Here is a 19,776-nt window from a genome sequence, read left to right as displayed (position 1 = left end):
TCCCATAGGGGTGCCATTCACTTATTAAGTATAACGAAGTTCTGTCATATACGTAATTCTTAAAAATACATAAATTTATTAGAGTATCCCAGTAGGCTAAATCAAACTTTATAGCATTTTTATGTTCCAGATATAGTTTTTGGAGAACATCTTTTAAATTGTTGAGATTGATGCTAGTGAATAAACGGTTAAAGTCAAATGTTTGTATTTGCTGAATATTGTTATTTTTTATTGCATTTATAATTGGTAAGTTGTTATTTATTATAATAGTTTTATTTACATTATTTAATATAGTTTTAAGTAACTTTTCTAACGTTTTACCTGGAATTTTAGTATAACTATCTCTACATGATGTTACGAATCTAAATGCAATAGGTGATTTATGGAATTTAGGTATATCATATATAAACGGATATTTTAGGTTATTGTACTTTAACTTTAATTTTTTATGCAATGCTATTAGTTTTTTGATTATTACGTTAGGGGAAGATGCTACGTACAGTCTGTCCTCGTATAGCACGATAGTTGTGTTCCTAGAAACCCTCGTGCAATGCAAAATCGTGCAATATAAACAACAGGCCCTATGGGAAAAGTGGGGTTAGGTGCCGACCACCCAAGATTGAACACACATTTGGAACCAAAACATTACCAAACACAATAAATAATCGGGTAATTTTAATCGTTATAAAATACTTATGTATTTTATAATGATTAAAATACGTAATAAAAAAAATATATTTTTTTCATTATAATATAATAAAGTATTTTTAGTATTTTTTAATACTAAAAAAGTATTTTTTACGAATAAAATACGTATTTTATTTGTAAAAAATTTATTATATTAAATAAAATAGTCGTAATAAAATACTTACGTATTTTATAATACGTAAGTATAAATTATAATACGTAAGTCGTAATAAAATGCTTACGTATTTTATTACGACTATTACATAATAAAATATTGCTAATGCTTTTGCTTCTATCGTAAGCAAACTTGTTTTTTGTTTGATTTTCTATCCAAACAGATGACAGCCGTTCCATCTCTTCCAATTCTTGTGTCTTAACCTAATGGATTTTAATTACACTTTGAGTTGTTCCCGCTATGAAAGTTTTTTTTATTTTCTCTGCATTCTTTGTAATTCTCAGGGTTGCCTCATTTAGGTCTGTAGCACGTGCAGTATCACATGGTCTTTCATTTCGCTCAAAGCGTTTCACAATTTCATATTTTTTCTCTATCGACAGAGGCGGACTGGCCATAAGCCTTACCGGGGAAACCCCGGTGGGCCGGAGGCCGGTGTGATTTTGGCCATAAACCATAGTATGAGGCCACTATAAATTTTCCCGAGTAAGAATTTTTGACCCAGTCCGCCTCTGTTTATCGATATTGCTTTTTTTTTTCTCTCTCTGAATCTGCAGTGTCTTTGCCAGGACGCTTTCTTTTCACACCTTTTAAGTATTTTACACATTTTTAGGGAATAAAGCGCAATTACAAAACGAGGAGGCACGCTTAATACATAAACAAAGCTACACACGTATAGCAACTGAATAAACAACACCGTAAATGCCGAGATACGCTATTAACACCCCACATTTTACTAAAGCACATTTTAATACTACCATAAAACAATAAAAACAATTTCCAGTTTCGTTTCTGCTAGTGAAATCTGTTATAAACTGGTAGTAAACTCCATCTAATTGCATTTGCGATTATATCGATAGCTGGAATTGTGTTGGTTTTTACGTTATTATGGTGAAATGTGTTTCCCCTTCACTGATATAAAACACACAAATACATTTTCAGAATCTTCTTCATTCCTATCGTGTTGCGTTCGGTTGGGGTGATTCCGTGTTCGACTGCCATTTCTTGTAAACACAAAGGCGAATCGTGCATAAGCAAATTCGGTTCGTGTTATATAAGATAACGTTCCCCTATTTATAAATCGTGTATGATTGAATTCGTGTAATGTAAACACGTGTTATACGAGGACCGACTGTATTTGTATGTGCTACTGGACTGCAGTTCATTTTTAATAATTTCTGTGTAATATGACTTACATATAATTGCGAGCAGCTTTGTCAACCGGAGTAATTACAAAATGCCTGTGTATTTCTTTGAGCTGCTTATTTATTAATTTTGTATTATTTAGATTATCCGGTATGAATTTCAATTGATTGTATTTGTTAAATATGATATTTAGCATTGTGAACAGCCACATGTGGTATACCTCAACCGGTATGTTATATTTGTTATTTGTATGCGGATCTTATGCAGTATTTTAATAAATCTAGATATAACAGTTTTTTAAAAGTTGATTTATTAATAGGTAGATTAGGTCGAAACTTAAAACTGAGTGATAAAATATCTCTAAGCTCAGGATATGGGATTATATCTAAATCGCTGGTTATAATGTGGTTATGGTTAGGATCTGCGTATCTAAGAAATGAAGGCTTGTGGAAAACACACATCCTGTCCAATGTTAATATTGTTGAAGGTTTGTAGCTATAATTTTGTTGTTACACACTTTAAGACCAAATGGTTTAGCATATCTAAATCTGATATTAATATGTAAGTTATTAATAGGTAGCAAGTTGTTACATAAGTTAATAGTTCTATGTATATCCAAATTATCCATCATTTTATTTTGAAAATATAAGACAAAGACAGAGTTTTTTGGTTGCTAGTTAATATTAAAAATATTAATTCTGAATTTAACAATGTCTAGTATAATGTGCATAAGGTGAGAAGATCCAAAGACATAATTATTGGCTTTCCTGCTTAGGGCTTTGAGTGCACTAAGTTTAATGATGAAGAGTGTATTATGTATTTTACCAATGTTTATAGGATTGGTGTCCCAAATTTTAAATAAATCTATGACATCCCCTAGCTGTTCTCGGTTGCTCTTAAATGTTTTAGATTTACTATATTTTCTTTTGCATTTATATTTATGAAGTTTAGCAATTTGAAACATATTATAAACACAAATATCTTTCAAATTATTAGTCATGTAGTTTTGATTAAATCTGTTATTCAGTCCATATGGATATAGTGTTTTATATTGTAACATGTGCTAATTTCTTCCTGCAGTAATCTTTCATTTGTGTTAATAATTACATTAAGTATTGAAATGAAAATATTACCAAAGGTTTGTTTTTGGAAATGTCTAAATTCAATATCATGTTCAAGATTACCTGTTTTCTTACTAGACTTGTTACTGTAAGTATTAATGTCTGAACGACATTAATACTTTACATTTATTCTTATTTTAATTATTAAATTATGTTCTCTGTCGGGTCAACGATGTTCAATATATGCTTACATTTATAATATCTTCCTTTTGATTCAAAAATTTTTAACTGCCTTTAATTGGTTTAGATTCAAATTACTTAATCTCTGGATTTTTTATATTTTATATATCTTAGCAGATATTGATCATTACAGAAACAGAGAACTTCTTGTTGTTTTTTGCCTTCAGTCTGGGTGGTTGGCCCCAGTTGAAGTCATCTAGATTGTGGGTAGACAACGATAAGTTTTATGTATATATATATAAATGTTTTATATATATATAATAATATATATATATACATATATATCCCTTGCATTTCTTTAAATCCAGCTTGGTATTGTCTGCTTGAATTACCTTCTATATTATTATCTTCAATATTATACAAAATATTTTATATATATATATATATATATATATATATAAAGTTATGTAGAAGAATATGAGGAATAGAAAAAGAGTGTCAGAACAACAGATTAATGCCATCACATTATTGATTGAACATTACATCAGTCTGTATATAACCTTAATTTTTTAAATACAGTACCAACTGGATAAATTGGAAAATTTAGAATATAAGTTAGGGGCTAAAAACTATACCCATTAGGTCAAAGGGCCAAGTATTTAGGTAACATAAGTTGGACTTCTTTGTTGTACCCTATAAATAAACACACAGAATATAATAAAATAAAATAGTAAAATTAAAATGATGTAGCTAATCACAGATATATGGATACATTGAATGGAACGTTAACACTTGCTATCTCCACTCAGTATATCCCATTAGTAATTATCTGAGGCTATCTGTTTCTGTTTGGCATATATTTAAACTGGCATATATTTAATATATGCCAGTAAATCAGAATGTCTTATAATTGGGGGAATTTTAACTTTCCAATATTGAATGGAACTTGTGGTTATTCACTCGTACTCTAGCAAGACTTTTGTGGATTTACTGGATTACTGTTTTCTACAGCAGCATGTGTGAGGCAACCCAGAGGGAGTAATATTCTTGATCTGATTATGAGCAGTGATTATTCATGTATAAAGAATCCCCAGATAAAAGAACCACTAGGTGGCAGTGATCATAGTGTACTGATGTGGGATATACTTAAAGTTAACTACCATCAGGGATAAAGGAAAGGGTTTTTGCTTTCATAAAGGTGACCGTTGGTCTCAGACAGTTTTTAAATTCTACTGTGAGACCAACTGATGATGTTGCCATCAGCAAATTCTAAATGGAAAGCATTCAAGGGATATACTTAAAGTTAACTACCATCAGGGGTAAAGGAAAGGGTTTTTGCTTTCATAAAGGTGACCGTTGGTCTCAGACAGTTTTTAAATTCTACTGTGAGACCAACTGATGATGTTGCCATCAGCAAATTCTAAATGGAAAGCATTCAAGGAATTAATTATGGAAACTACTGGGCTTTTCATACCGATTAAGAAATATTATTCAAGGTTAGGACTAAATAGATGTCAGAAGAACTAATGAAATTCATGGCAGAGAATAAAAATGCATGGGATGCATATAAATTATCAGGCTAACAGAGCAGAAGCAGTGCATAGCACACGCTTCTTGATTAGACCGGGGTTTGAGCCCATCACCACCAAATACAGAGGATGCAGAAAGGTCAGGGAATGACCACCGCATATCCCGGAGCAATATGGCATTAGCTGCTAATGCTCCTAAAAACCAAATAACAAACAGGCTACACAGAAGCCTATGGCAGATATGAGCTAGTCTGTAATCAAGTCACAAAGGAGATTAGGCAAGAGAAGGCAGATTACGAGAAATCTTTGGCAAAGGAAGCTAAGAAAAACAGCAAGGACTTCTTTACTTATGAAGAAGGAAAGGAATGAATCAGATTGGTCCACTTAAAATACATGGTTTGACTGTTGATGATCATGCTCAGGTAGCTGATAAACTGAATCAGTATTTTGCATCTACATTCACACACAAGGAATTAATCAAGTAGTGGAATTCCAGAAGCTTATCAAACTCTAACAGGGAGCTAAGTGATTTTGTGATAACTGAGACCAAAGTGGAGGAGAAATTGTTGAAGTTAATAGAGGAAAGGCACCTGGGGTGGATGGAATCTATCCTGTTATATTAAAGGAGGCGGGAAAGGAACTAAGCAAACCCTTAGCCATAATTATGAGAGCATCCTTGGACCCAGGGGAGGTACCCACAGACTGGAGATGTGCAAATGTGACCCCAATTCACAAAGGAGGATCAAAGGCTGACAAAAGTAATTATAGACCTGTGAGTTTAATTTCTGTTCCAGGAAAATTAATGGAGGCACTAGTTAAAGAAGCACTGCAGGATCATTTAGACAAGACTTCAGTTATAGCTCGGACACAGCATGGTTTTGTTAAGGGGAAGTCTTGCCTGACCAATTTGATTGGATACTATGATGCAGTCCCCACAGACTGGAGATGTGCAAATTTTTCCCTGATTCACAAAGGGGGATCTAAGGGTGACACGAGTAATTACAGACCAGTTAGTTTAACTTCTCTTCTGGAGAAAATAATCGAGTCACTGGTTAAAGAAGCATTGCAGGATCATCTAGACAAGACTGCAGTTATAATTCCGACACAGCGTGGGTTTATTAAGGGAAAGTCTTGTCTGACAAATTTGATTGGATTCTGTGATGTTGTTACAAAGGAACTGGATGCAAAAAATAATTTTGATATCATATACTTGGATTTCAGGAAAGCTCTTTATAGCGTTGTGCAAGAAGACTGCTGTACAAATTGGAACAGTATGGTTTTAAGGGCAAGTTACTACAATGGATAAAAGAGTGGAGTTGAGAAGATAGAGAGTGGTAATGAATGGACGCTGCTCTTCATGGACTAATGTTATTAGTGGAGTCCCCCAGGGTTTGGTATTGAGCCCACTGTTGTTTTGTATATTTATAAATGATATTGATGAAGGTATATCAGGCTGAATGTCCAAGTATGCAGGTGATACAAAGGTTGGCAGTGTTGTTAATGACAGTAATGCCAATATGCTACTGCAACAGGATCTAGAAAAGTTGGGCAGATGGGCTGAGAAGTGGCAACTGAAGTTTAACATTGACAAATGCAAAGTAGAGAAAGACAGAAAATCTTTATTGCAACTAAATGAATACAATATACATAGATTTAAGTGAAGTTGCAATTGCCCCATCACGGCCAACGGCCAGGGGCTCACATCAGAATAGATAATTAGTTAATAGATAAAAGGTAATGCACATAGATAATAGATAATGCTCACATTAGAATAAATAATGGATAATGCACACTAATTTTAAAAATGTAAACATGTCATTACACTTCCTCACATTACGCAGGATTAACTATATTTACAAGTTACATCATATGGTTATATTTACAATAAAATTTACAATAAAAATATCTTATTTACAATTTTATTATTTAAAAATTTTATTTTCAATAAAAATATCTAATATACACGAATGGCACTTCTCTGTCAAATGAATTTTGTCGTGGCACAGGAGAGCTTGGCAGATGGTGCAGAGGGCACACGAACTTATTCAATTCTGGAATTGGAGCGAGCTGTTAATACTTCTTTCCTGTAGGTTTTATTCCTGCAAAACCTATGCAAGTCAGCGTTGAGGTGCTGTACTTCAGGTAGCATTTGGTTTGGGAGGAAGCAGTCTGTGATATGAAGCCTCCGATTCCTCGAGCAGAGCATTGGTGTTGACCGAAGTTCTGGCTTGGGTATTTGCCAGTAACACAAATCCCAAATGGACGATGTTGAGATCTGACCCGTGATCATTTTAACTGTAGCTATCAGTCGATGATATCAGGCAGTCGCTGATATTTCGATGATATCAGGCAGTCGCTGTATCTCCAGTGAGGTTGATAAGCCTGTAGTTCTTTCCTGTGGTGGGAGACAAGCTTTCCAGTTTGCCCATTTAAGGAGCCAGAATTCTGCAGCGAGGATTGGTTTCTTCATTGTAGTAGCGGCTGACGCCCACACTTCAGCAGCATAGAGGAGTGGAGAATAGATTACTGTTCTGATGAATTTCTTATTTGATATCATATACTTGGATTTCAGGAAAGACATTTTACCATTAATTGTGGTACTTTGTCCACCTCCGCGGTTGCTGTCGCTGGAAGGGAGTTTATTGCTGTTGTCAGCTGACGTGTATAAATGGTGATGGAATGTACGATGTCTTGTTGTAATTCATTGTCAGGACATAAAAGAGAGTTTAGTTGATCTGCGTGTGTATTGAATCTGGTAATATTATCTAGCCATCGAGCTGGGTCCAGCTGACTAGGAAAGCTATGGTGGGATCTGAAGCGTATGGGATTTTCCCTTTTTGAAGTTGGGTGCCCAGTTGTGCTGTTATTGCTCACGAGTTCTCCCTATTAAATTGTGCTCATGCTCTTAAATAAGATATCCGGTAGGAAGCCTGTTGAGTTCTTTTGCAGATCTGGTGTAGCTGCTGCTTTAACAGGAAAACCATGTGTACATTTGCATTCCACTAGGCTTTTGAGTAAGATGAGATCCTTATCTTCTTTGATGTGGAATATTGTGCAATGGTGTTTACCCAGTTTGTCAATAGTTTTACTGCAAGCGAGATGTCACGCGTTTCAAGGACATGCCAAGGTATAAGGGTGGCGGCTTGCAGGCATTTTTGGATGTTAAGGAGCTTGGAGCTGACGATGACGGCGGTTTGAACGTTTTTTCGGCAGGTGGTCCCGGAGTAGGAATAATTAATTTTGCGTAGATAGGGTTGTGATCCAATTTGTAGTGTATCTCAGGTGGTTCTTCAGTCATACATGCTAAGGAGGAAAATAGCAAGTCAAGGTGGTTTTCTCCTCCAGTAGGGCAGTGATCGATTAGATGTATATTTGCTGACTTCTTGTAGTCAACAAGGACCTTCTTGTGGCCAGTGAGCTGTGGAGTGAGGTTGAAATCTCCGATGGCTATATTGTGAGCTGAGGAGTGAAAGTGGGTGATTGCCCAGTTGGCTGCCTCAGTAATGATATCAATTGTGGGTACCGGCAGGATATACATTACGCAGATATCTATTGTGGATGCGTTTCTGAGCAGTGTAATGGCTAGGGCTTCAAAATTTGGTGAGTCACTGTAGATAGTTTTGATCAATTTGAAGGCCGTGTCTTTGAAGACCATAGCAACACTACCTCCCCATCTATTCCTCCTGGAGGTGAACTCTGCCACATAGCCTGCTGGTGTAGCCCCATCACTATGTTCTGTTGCTCAAGCCATTTTTCGGATATAGCTAAAATATCGAATTCGCCTGCTAGCATGATTTGCTCCGTAGTCTCCATTTTATTTCGCAAGCTCCTAACGTTCTGATACATAACACTTACAGTGTCAGAGCGGTGCACTTGAATTAAATTTTTGGACATCGAACGAGGAAGTACCACACGAGGTCGTGGGTGTGTCATTGTGATCACTGTTGGGATTGGCCAGCATAGCTTGTTTTGCTTGCTTGGAGAATTTGGGCTATGGGATAAAATGGGGCTGTTGTCTACTAGACTGACTGTCTTGTATTGTGTATGGCATAAGGGGCGCAGCAACATAGAGCCTGGATCTTGAGTCAGCTTCCATTTAGTCGAGTATCCGATGCGTGTTCCGCAATGTTTCTCCTTCTGACGCTGTTGCTTGGGTCAGACAATAACACCAATCAGCCAGGAAGAGGGGTTACTAATAGCTTCGGCGGACATTTCTTTACAGGATAACTTGAATGAAACGTAATTATTGCTCTTGGTAGGTAGCTTAGTGACTTCCGCACTGACGTAGAGGTCTTGAAGGAGGACGTTAGCTGCTTGTCCTCGAAATGAAAAAATTCTTAGATGTTTTGTTGCGATATGGCATCATGGCTCTGAGCCTAGAAGAATTTGATGTGCCTGTTACACATGCATTTTTCATTCGTGCACCTGGTTCGTGTGATTGTTTGAACTTTGGTGATGGAGTGTTGTAAGTGGGATGGGGCTGAGATCTAGCCACAATTCCTGCCCATGTTGTTCTGATGGCCTTTTTATTAGGACGAATTTCAGTGCCGTGAGCTAGCGGTTCTGTATGATGGCTGATGTCACTTCTTGGTGCAATTCTTGTGGTACCGATGGCATAATTTCTGGAATTTCTTCACGACTGCATGAATTGACTGATGAGTTGTGCACGTGTATAGGTTGTGAGGCACTCGTGATGGCTGTGCTACGGCTGGTTGGAAGGGACATGGAATGCTCACTCGGTGGAATTTTTACATTTTCATTTGACGTGTCAGTTGAGGACTGCATTGCAGGTATATTATTGCCTTTTGCATGGGAATGCGATATTTTCTCTGTGTAGTGATTGATTTCTGCAACTTTTCCATAGCAGTGTGAGTCAGGAATAGAATGACTTATGCTGCGTTTCACATCCTCACAAATTTTGCTAGAGAAAAGCCCGTAACACTTATCGTAGAATGCATCAAACTCCGATTGTACACGTTTTAGCAGCGCAGCCTTGAAGTTACTCAGCATTGGCAACAGGAACTCATCAGTTATATGCGGTTGGGTGGAACGAACAGGAGGGTTTTTATTTTGCAGCCCTATTGAATACTGCCTATTCGTCTCTGCTGTGACTTCAGCATCAGGGTACATGCTGACACTCCTTGCCGTCCAAATCAATTCGGCGGCCTCGGGTGCGTGGGTCCATTTAGTCTGTGAGAGGTAGGATTGAGATTGTGCTGTGTTCCGATGGTGCGCTTGGTTGTGGGGATGTCTTTAGCATTACTGGTTTCACTGGGAGTATCCTCCCAGTGAAACCAGTAAGTTAGTCCGAGGAACGGAATGGCACTTTCAGTATCAGTGGTCGATGTAGCTGGCTGTGTGCCCTTTGGTTTCTGAGCTCAATTCACGTCTTGAGACGTCGAACCGGGTTTCTCCGGTGAGATTTCAGATTTCCTTGGGGATATCCTCCGGCACTGAGCACAAACGTAACACTCTTTAGCTGACTTTGACATTTTAAAGATTTGTGACTGTCCAGAGTTTGCATAACGAGCAGCTGCAGTCACTATTGCATATTAGTATATGTTTGACCTTCTTCTGACAGGCCTTACAAGTACTGCATATGGGTAGAAGTAACCCCAGAAAAACATACCATGTGGTACTACACACAGGGTAGTGGAGAATGAAAAAGATTTGGGGTGTAATTGTGCAGTCTGATATGAAGTTTTCTGAGCAGTTCAAACAGGCTGCCAGAGCAGGTCATTTGGTATGGTCAGTGATGTATAGGATGTGATTATCCACTTGTATAAGGCAACACCTTGAGTACTGCATACAGGTCTGGAAGTCTAATTTTAGGAAATATGTAGAGTTGCTTGAGCAAGTACAGAGAAGGGCAACAAGATTGGTGAGAGGAACAAAGTGATCCTCTTACCAAAAAAAAAGAAATCTTAATTTCTGCAAATTGCAGCATCTGAAGACTAGGCACCTGTGAGGTGATCTGATTGAGGTGTGTAAGGCCTTGAATGGGTTAAGCAGGCTCAATTCTGATGGGATTCTTCTTCTTTACCAGATTAAGAAACTGAGGGCAGTATAAATTCAAATTCAGGAAAGACAGTTGTAGAATAGATGTGTGGAATTTGCATTTAGCCAGTAGGTAGTTGATTGCTGGAACAAATTTTCGTCTGTCGTTGTGGAAGTTGATAGCTTAAATAAATTCAAGGAGGAACTGGACAGACTTTTAGAGGGAATGGATGTGTGAAATGTTTTTTTTTTTTTTTTGGTTGATGCTACATAAGCTCATGTGCTTGCTTTCTTGCATCACACACCTCTACCACCACCACAACCAATTGGAACTGATGGTAGTACATTGCCATTATGTAGTAGCACTGCTTTTAAACTCAATTTAGAAGCATATATGAAGAGTCTCTGGTCTTGAAGGTTGTGATCAGTATTAAATGAGTCCGTTAAACCATTGGTCAGTGCAGGCAAGAAGATTATTTTCCATTTTAAAAATGCTGGGTTAAATCCTTTTTGGTGGCACCAGTATACAGACACTTTAACATTATCTTAAGGAGATTCCAATGTTGCAGTCTTGAGCTTGAAAGTTCTGCCCTATTTTTTTCGTAAATCAAGATCTCTGAATTTTGTGTCCCTCTGAAGAGTGGAAATTGGAAATAAAATCAGGGTCTGTTGATGTGGAGGGTTCAAGTGATTTATCTTGGCTATAACCTGACTTTTTCATCAGATTCTGAAACATATTCATGTTTTAGAATCTGATGGCTTGTGAAGGGGAAATACATCTCTGTGGCATACTGGTCAAATAGCAGATAATGTATTCAGGTAGCTTAAGGTCCACTCTTTCATCTGTGAAATACCCTGCTGAAGGGGTGGTACTATACAAAAATAACAGTCCATTATATGACCTACTAAAGGCTCTCTTCATATCATAGGCATGGAGAAAGGCATTGAGCAGCCTTTGTGATTTAACCAGCTGTAAAGATTAGAAACACAAGTATTGCAACTTATGCGGCACTCAGCTTTTGTCTTGGTCCCGAACCTTGTAGTCAAAATAACAGTTGTATGCTTTTTTTAATTATCAGAGTAATGGCACGCTCCTGTGATGCAGACGTCACTTCACTACAAACAACAAAAATTATCAGCACTATTTACTTATGTGGCATGCAAAATTTTAAGATTTTGCTCAGTTGAAAACAAGTGTAGCATGGACAGATGCCTGGCTTAAACTGACTGATGTCTAGACAGGAAGTAGCTGATTTAGCACCAATGGCTGCAGTGCTGCCACACATACTGTACCTGAAAGGTCAAATTTCCCTAAAAATTGAGCAAAAATGTGCTGAAAGTGACATGTATAGTATCATCAAAACTAGAGTTAATAATTTGTTTTAACTGTCATATTCGTATTTATTGCATTAATATTGTGCTAAATATGAACATTAATATTAATTTTGTTATTAGCACATTAATATTGAAATTGATTAATTTTATTACCGAAACATTTTAGCTGTTGACCAAAATCAAACAGATTTATGGCAAAGTTTCCAGTGTGTTGTAGTGTAGCAGAAGGAATCAGAATTTTGAAAAATGAATGTTTTTTTTTTTTCCCCCTCGTTCCTTCCCAGATAACATCATTTCATGGTTTGCTAATGGTATGTCCTTGGCAAACCAATGATATGACACTATTTGAAAAAAGTTACATTAATAATATTAATAAAAATAACACATATTAATGATAAACTAGCATTTAAAGCAACTGTTATATAGAATACGTGTGTGATGTATTCTATATATGTTATTATAATGTCACTTTTGGAAACTAATGTGTAGGGGAAAAAAAATTAGCATTTTTTTTTTTTCATTATTCCTGACAAGTAGGGAAACTATTCATTGTTTTTAGTCAACAAAAATCAAGTGTATCAGTGCTCTTGTTTCACCATTAACTTCATATATTTATATTTTAATATTGTTTTATGTAATAGTAATAGTTGACTTTGTATGGTTTTCATATATATATATATATTTTTTTATGTAAACCGCAAACACGAGAGGTATTAGAACCTATAATACTTAGTACCGTGCTTGGGCTCGAGGTTGAGAAGACAACAGATGATATTTGTTGATATTGGACTTGAACTTCTGTAGACTGTAATTTTCAGGAAATACGTATGAAGGAAGGTTGTTCCAGAAAACGGCAGTTGAATGAATAAACGAGGAAGATGAAAAGTTGGTTCTGTGATGTTGAAGTTGGGCAGTAAATTGATGTTGGCTGGTGGCAGCATGTGTTCGGACTGTTTTGAAAGAGAGCGGGAATTATAGAAGCCAATTCAGAAGAACAGTGCCCATGGAAATATCTGTAGAAGAGCCATGCAGTAGAAACAGTACGTCTATGAGACAGCGAGCGGAGAGACTCTGTTAGAGATGAATCATTAATTAACCTAACTGTCCTCTTCTGAATGGAATCAAGAAGCCTGAGAGTTTTGGGGGCACTACCCCCGATGTGGGAACGATATTCCATGGTAGGGCGGATTTGCGATTTGTAAAGAGTGAACAGCTGTTTGGTAGAAAAGTAATGCCGAGAGCAAAAGAGAAAACCAAGTTTTTTAGATGCAGAGGAAGCAATATTTGTAATGTGCTTGTGCCAAGAGAGATTAGAAGTCAGGGTAATCCCCAAAAGAGATATATCATTTTGCCTAGAAATTGGAATGTCACCAAAGATGAGCATAGGAGCAGAAGAATCCTTTTTGCGAGATATAAGACAAGACTGAGTTTTAGGATTGAAATCAACTAAGTTGTCCTTTGCCCCACTGGAGAATTACCTGCAGATCGGCATTTAAGGAATCGGTAGCAGATTTTTGAGAAGTTGAAGCTGATTGAGCAGGACAAGGTTTCTCAAAATGGAAAGTGGAATGCAATCTGCTATCATCGGCAAAGCTATGGATAGGATTTCTAGTCAATGGAAGAAGGTCATTAATATACAAAAGGAAAAGAGTAGGGGAAAGAACTGAACCTTGGGGGACACTGGCATTAGTGGAGAAGTTAGAAGACAGAGAGCCATCTACCATCACCCTCAGTGAGCGATCACAGAGAAAACTGTATAACCAATTACAAAAAACAGTTGGCAAACCGTAAGATGGAAGCTTGTTTAGAAGACCTTTATGCCAAACATGATCGAAAGCCTTTGAGATGTCAAGCGCAACTGCTTGTGTTTCACCAAACTTTTCCATTGAATTAGTCCATAAATGGGTAACATAAGCCAGAATGTCACCAGTGGATCGACACTGACGGAATCCATACTGGCGATCGTTGATCAGACGAAAGATTTCTAGGTAGTTTAAGAGTTGGCTGTTAATTGATTTCTCCATTACTTTAGAAAGAGTAATAGTAATTGCAGTGGGATGATAATTGGATGGGAGAGATTTGTCACCCTTTTTAGGAACTGGCTGGATATGAGCAAATTTCCAATCAGAAGAAAAACACCTTGGGAACAAAAAAAGTGAAAAAATGCGGCAAAGAACAGGAGTAAGTTCAGGAGCACAGGTTTTGAGAAAAAGTGGAGAAATACCGTCGGGACCGAGAGCTTTCTTAGCATCAAGATTCGTCAAAATCCTTCTGACATCCTTTTGACAGAAGACCACAGGAGGCATTGAATGGAGCATATTGGGAATGGTGGGAGGTGTTTTACCAAGATCATTAATACATGAGTTGGAAGAAAAATGGGATGCTAGCAGGTCAGCTTTATTCTTGGCTGAAGTGACAAAAGAACCATTTGTTTTGGACAGAGGTGGGAGCAGAGATGGACAAAATTTGCAGCCAATAGCTTTGCCAAGAGACCAGAATGCTCGGCTACCATTAGGGCAAGAAGCAATTTTTCTGCTCTTAGCCTGTTCAAACTCTAGTTTGGACTGATTAATAACTGCTTTACAATTGTTGCGAGCTTTGATGTAGGCAAAAAATGAAACTGAAGAAGAAACAAGCCAATTACGATATGCAACATTCTTCTCTTGATGAACAGCCTTAGCACATTTATTGGAAAACCAAGGTTTAAATAAAGGATGAGATTTTAAAGTGTAGAGTAGAATAAAGGATTCCATTGCTGCAAGAATAATTTCACTGATACGATCTGAGCAAGTGTTGACATCAGAAGTTTTGAAACAGGAATCCTACCAAGGAAAAGAAGAAAAGAAATCTCGCAAGTCATCCCATTTTGCATTCTTGTAATGCCAAAAAATCAGAGTTTGGGAATAGCCATGAGATAAAGGCTCCATTGGAGAAGAGACAATCACCAAGTTGTGATCTGAGGTGCCTAAAGGACCTCTCACTTTGACTGTGTACATAGAAGGGTTGTTTGTGAGAAAAAGCATTTTGGCTGTTTGTTTAATAATACCCGGATTATCCGGTATTCTTGTAGAGCTGTCATCAGATATGGGAGGACATATTTAGATAACAGTCAAATATAGGCAAGGCAGGCAGATATGCAGAATCTGATGTCAGCTGAAGTAAATATTGATACATGGTCAGGTATTGTCCGGTAGGTAAATGAACAATCTGTGCAAGGTCATTAGTAATTGCAAAAGCCTCAGCATCTTGACCAGCTGGGTCTGTGTGACTAGAAAACGGAAGCCAGCTGGAGTTGTGAACATTAAAATCACCAAGGAAAATTACCTCACCGTTAGGAAAGTTGGACTGGAGAAAGTCAAGTTGCAAAGAGAGGAAGTCAGAGAGCTCCAAGTGATTAATGGAGTTTGGAGGAAGGTAGAGACAACAGATGAATTTGGAATTGGTAGCAGATTTTTGAGAAGTTGAAGCTACAATGAGGTAGAGAGATTTTAAGCCAGAGAAGATCAAAAAGAGGAGATTCCAAATTACCAAGTCTCTGACAGGGAATATCGGAACGGACATATGCACAAGTACCACCTTTGAGGCGAAAGGAATCGTACAGCGAATAATTTGGGCAACTGAGATGAGCAGTAGTTGAATCAACTGATAACTGAGATTCTGTCAGAAAAAGTACATGGGGTTTGGCAGACTGCAAGTAGAAATGAACATCGTTGGGATTAGAATTGAGACCACGTATATTTGTGAAATGAATTAGGAAGCATTTGGGAGGGTTAGATCTTTTCACAGATAAGCTTACTCTATTAATTAGACAATTCATGGTGTATTCAATGGTAAGAAAAAAGTGGGTGGGACATGTATGAAGTAATGAAATTTTTGGATATGGCGTACACATGATAAGAATATACCCAGATCCTTGACATAATGTGTCCTCGACAATGCATCCCGCATGCACACGTCTTGGACTCCCTCCAGTCACTATCTGGCAGAGTAAAGGTAGCAAGATTATACATTAGCTGATCTGGAAGCCTCCTAGAGAGTTACCAATAGGTTCGGTCCGGTGTACTAACTAGTGGCCGGCCTGGGAACACCATTTTAGATCTGTGCCCTCGAAATGTAAGGAAGATTGGATCTCGCTGTGATGTTTATCCTAACCTCAAAAGTCATCAATCATACTGCATTTATCAAGGCATATGAATTAGTATATGATAACGAGGTCAAGTGCCTGTCTGGCAACCCAAAGGTTGCGGATTCGAATCCCGCCTCGGGCTTCGATCAAAGTACTCCAAAAACCTTGGGAGGTGCATTATGGCCACAGAAGCCGAAGTGCCAACAACTACCAAAAAAAAAAAAAAAAAATATGATAACGAAACTTAATTGAAACTTTTTTGATACTCTCATGAAATTTGGAAACTGCCACTCATACTGACTTCAGGTGCTCTTGTAACACTTTTATATTTGGTTCATCTCAACATATTTGACTAATATTGGAAATCCTTTTCTAAACAAATGTATTTTAGAGAAAATTTTTTCATTTTCTTAGGACTTGCAAAAGATGATAAATCACTGAGGGATATTGGATTAGTGAAAGGTGCCAAAGTCATGGTTGTAGGTTCCACTGTAAATGATGTTATGGCAGTTATCAAACCTACTGATCAAACAGTAAAAGATGATAAACCAGCAGGTAAGAGTTTTTAATAATTTAGATGGCCATTCTTAAAACATATGTCATTTAAAAAAAAAAAAAATACCTTAATATACTGATGTTACAGATGTCTTGTTACTTCAAGTAGTACAGCAGGATAAATATATTTTCATATATATATATATATATATATATATATATTTATAATAATGGATCAAATAACCAACAATATTCAACATATGTATAGATGGTTTGTTCTTTTCAAGGGATAATAACATTGCCATCTTTTATGGAAGATGTTATACAACATGCAGTTGTTCACATTTCTAAAAGTACTTCCCATGACATCCTTCTACTTGTTAAGTCCCCTTAATTGACTGATGAGTTGAAGTTTAGGAGGAAGTGGAGTGACTAGAACCAAGTTATGTTGTTTCAAAATAATTTGGACCAGTTACAAATTTGGTCTGAAAAATGGCAGCTGAGAATTTAGGACTTCTAAATGTAAGGATGTGCATCAGGGAATAGAATTACTTGAAAACTTAGGGAATCGGGGAGTTAAAAATGGTTCATGATGAAAAAAAGGTTGAGGTTATTATATGAATTTTTAAGATATGGAGAATATGATGTGAAGTTTGCCATGCAATGTAAACAGGCAGCAGGTAAGGCATTTGGTGTACTCCAGTGATGTATTAGTGGTCAGGCGCGGGTGCATAAATACACGTGCCTTGAGTGACCGGTGTTCGAGCCCGTGACTGCTGAATACTGTGCTGTTTCTTGTATTCGGTCTATCTTGTGAAGTCCTCTGACTGTTTGGTTGTCCCGGAGTATAAACAGAAAATTTATTTATTTATTATTGGACTTTTACTAGTAGAGAAAAGGATGTCATTAATGGTATAAGGGGATATTTAAAAGTTTGTATCATTACTGTAAAGCTATTGACTTATGCTAGTGATTGTTTATTATTTTTTAGTATATAGTCTCCTCAGAGCTGCATACACTTTATGCTGATGCTGCAGTGCAGTTATAACTCCTGTCAAATGATTTGTTAAGGCCTGATAAAAATGCTTCCATGGCTGGTATAATTTCTTCATTTGTTTTGAATTTTTGTCCAGCTCATGAAATTTAAGTCTGGGAAACAAAAAATAAGCCTGAATGGTACAGATCTAGTGAATATGTGTGTGTGGTATTAATTCTTATTCACACTGATAAATTTCAGCCATTGTAATTATATTAAATTATGTGAGTGGGAGCATTGTCTTACTGAAACAAGACATCTTTTCTTCTAAACTTTGTAACATCTTGAAATTTACATAATAGGTTTGAATAGTATACTGTATCATGTTCCAGTTTGACCTCTTTGAATATAGTCCACCATTATTATTCCTTTAGAATTCTAAAGAATTGTTACCTTTCTTGTCAAGGAACTACTTTTGCAGTGGTTAACTCATGTTTCCATTGCTTGGACTTCTACTTTTGCTCAAGATCCATGTTTACAGATTTTGCCATTTTTCCAGATCTGTTTCAATAATATCACCGAGAAAATCTTGTATTGACTGTTTTTGAATGGATATCAGAAGTTGTGGAACATATCTTGCAGAAACTTATGATAAGCCTAGTATCTTTTGTCAAAATGTTTTCACCCATTCATATGAGATGCTTGTAGCTTTCACTATTTTGTGGATTTATGAAAGGGTGCACTTTTCATATCAAATATCAGTTCTCCAAAAGTTTGAGAGAATCTTTATGGGACCTCAAATCAGAGAGTTTCTGCAGGATGAAAGCGTTGAGAAATGCTTCAGTATATTACAATGAAAAGCGTAGCATTCTTTCAAATGTCTTTATGGAAATTTTTTTGGGTAACCACAGGTCTTCTGCGTATAGAGAAGTGTTCAGAAACTGCTTGGTGCATATAAAGAAGTGAGATATCACATGTAAGTGGAACCTTAGCTTTTGCATTTAGATTTCTTTCCCAAAAATCTTGGCACAGTGAGTGACAAGCAGGGGGAATGATTTCATCAAGTCATTGGAAAATGGCTATAAAGCTTTGTGGAAAAGTGTATGTTGACAAACTACTGCAAAGATATTGTACTTTGCAATATTATACTGTGATTTTGATATTGCAACATTGTACCGTGTTATTTCAACTGTGTATAAAGTGCATTAGATTTAAACTGTAAAAGTGATAAAAATGTAATTGTAACAAGTCTTATGTTTTGTAATTATCTTAATTAACTTGTACTACAAAAATGCTGAGAAAAGCACTGAGAAAATATTTGAAATAAGCACTCAAAAGAAAAGGTATTTAAAAAGTGTGTTTAAGTCATTTTGCTGATTAGTGACTTCTAATCAGAAGTCATGCAGCAGCGACTTTTCATGTATTAAGAATCTTCAGGTAAAGAACCACTAGGTGGAATTGATCAGCGTGTATTGATGTAAAATTTTAAAGATATAACTACTGTCAAGCATAAAGGGAAGGAAGGAATTTTGCTTTTGAAAAAGTGACTACAATGGTCATAGTTTAATTTCTTTTCAGTGGTCCAACTTGATATTAAGAAATGCAAATGCCAAATGGAAATTGTTCAGAGAAGTAATTACAGAAGCTAATAAGGTAGCTTTTTATACCAGCTGAGTGATGAAACTAGTGGTATAGAAGGTTATATGTAGAATGATTATACAGAGAACACCGATGCCATCACCTACAGTAAGTAGAAACTAGTAACTATTAAGCAGGTCACTAGACGCCTTGGGCCAAGACTGTGAAGAAAAGTAGCAAAGAATTCTTTACTTTTTTTTTTTTTAACACTACAGGGAAGGGAATGAACCACATTGGTCCATTGGATATGAAAAGCACCAGTGATAATTCTGTACAGCTTTTTGACAAGTGAAATATATTACATTTACATTCACACATGAAGTTTTTAGGGGTGGGGATGCCAAAAGTATACCAAATTCTAACTGGGAGTTAAAAAAAGATTTTGATTGCTGAGAAGAAAGGTAAAGCATTGGTTGTAGCTAAAAGGAAATAAG

At 36.7% G+C, this 19,776-nt stretch overlaps 1 protein-coding gene across 1 annotated transcript in view; it reads left to right on the top strand.

The window, feature by feature from the left end:
* Nucleotides 1-19,776, top strand: part of LOC150079166 (ubiquitin domain-containing protein UBFD1-like) — a 158,484-nt gene that overhangs the window by 58,086 nt on the left and 80,622 nt on the right. Inside the window, exon 5 of the mRNA XM_090382325.1 lies at nucleotides 16,648-16,788. Within this exon, the coding sequence (XP_090238451.1) occupies nucleotides 16,648-16,788 (141 nt within the window). The remainder of the gene's footprint in view (nucleotides 1-16,647; nucleotides 16,789-19,776) is intronic.

This window comes from Mastigoproctus giganteus, chromosome 10, assembly GCF_048544385.1.
Source record: "Mastigoproctus giganteus isolate SK-2022 chromosome 10, ASM4854438v1, whole genome shotgun sequence".
Classification (NCBI taxonomy): domain Eukaryota; kingdom Metazoa; phylum Arthropoda; class Arachnida; order Uropygi; family Thelyphonidae; genus Mastigoproctus; species Mastigoproctus giganteus.
This window is presented reverse-complemented; position numbering and strand designations above follow the sequence as displayed.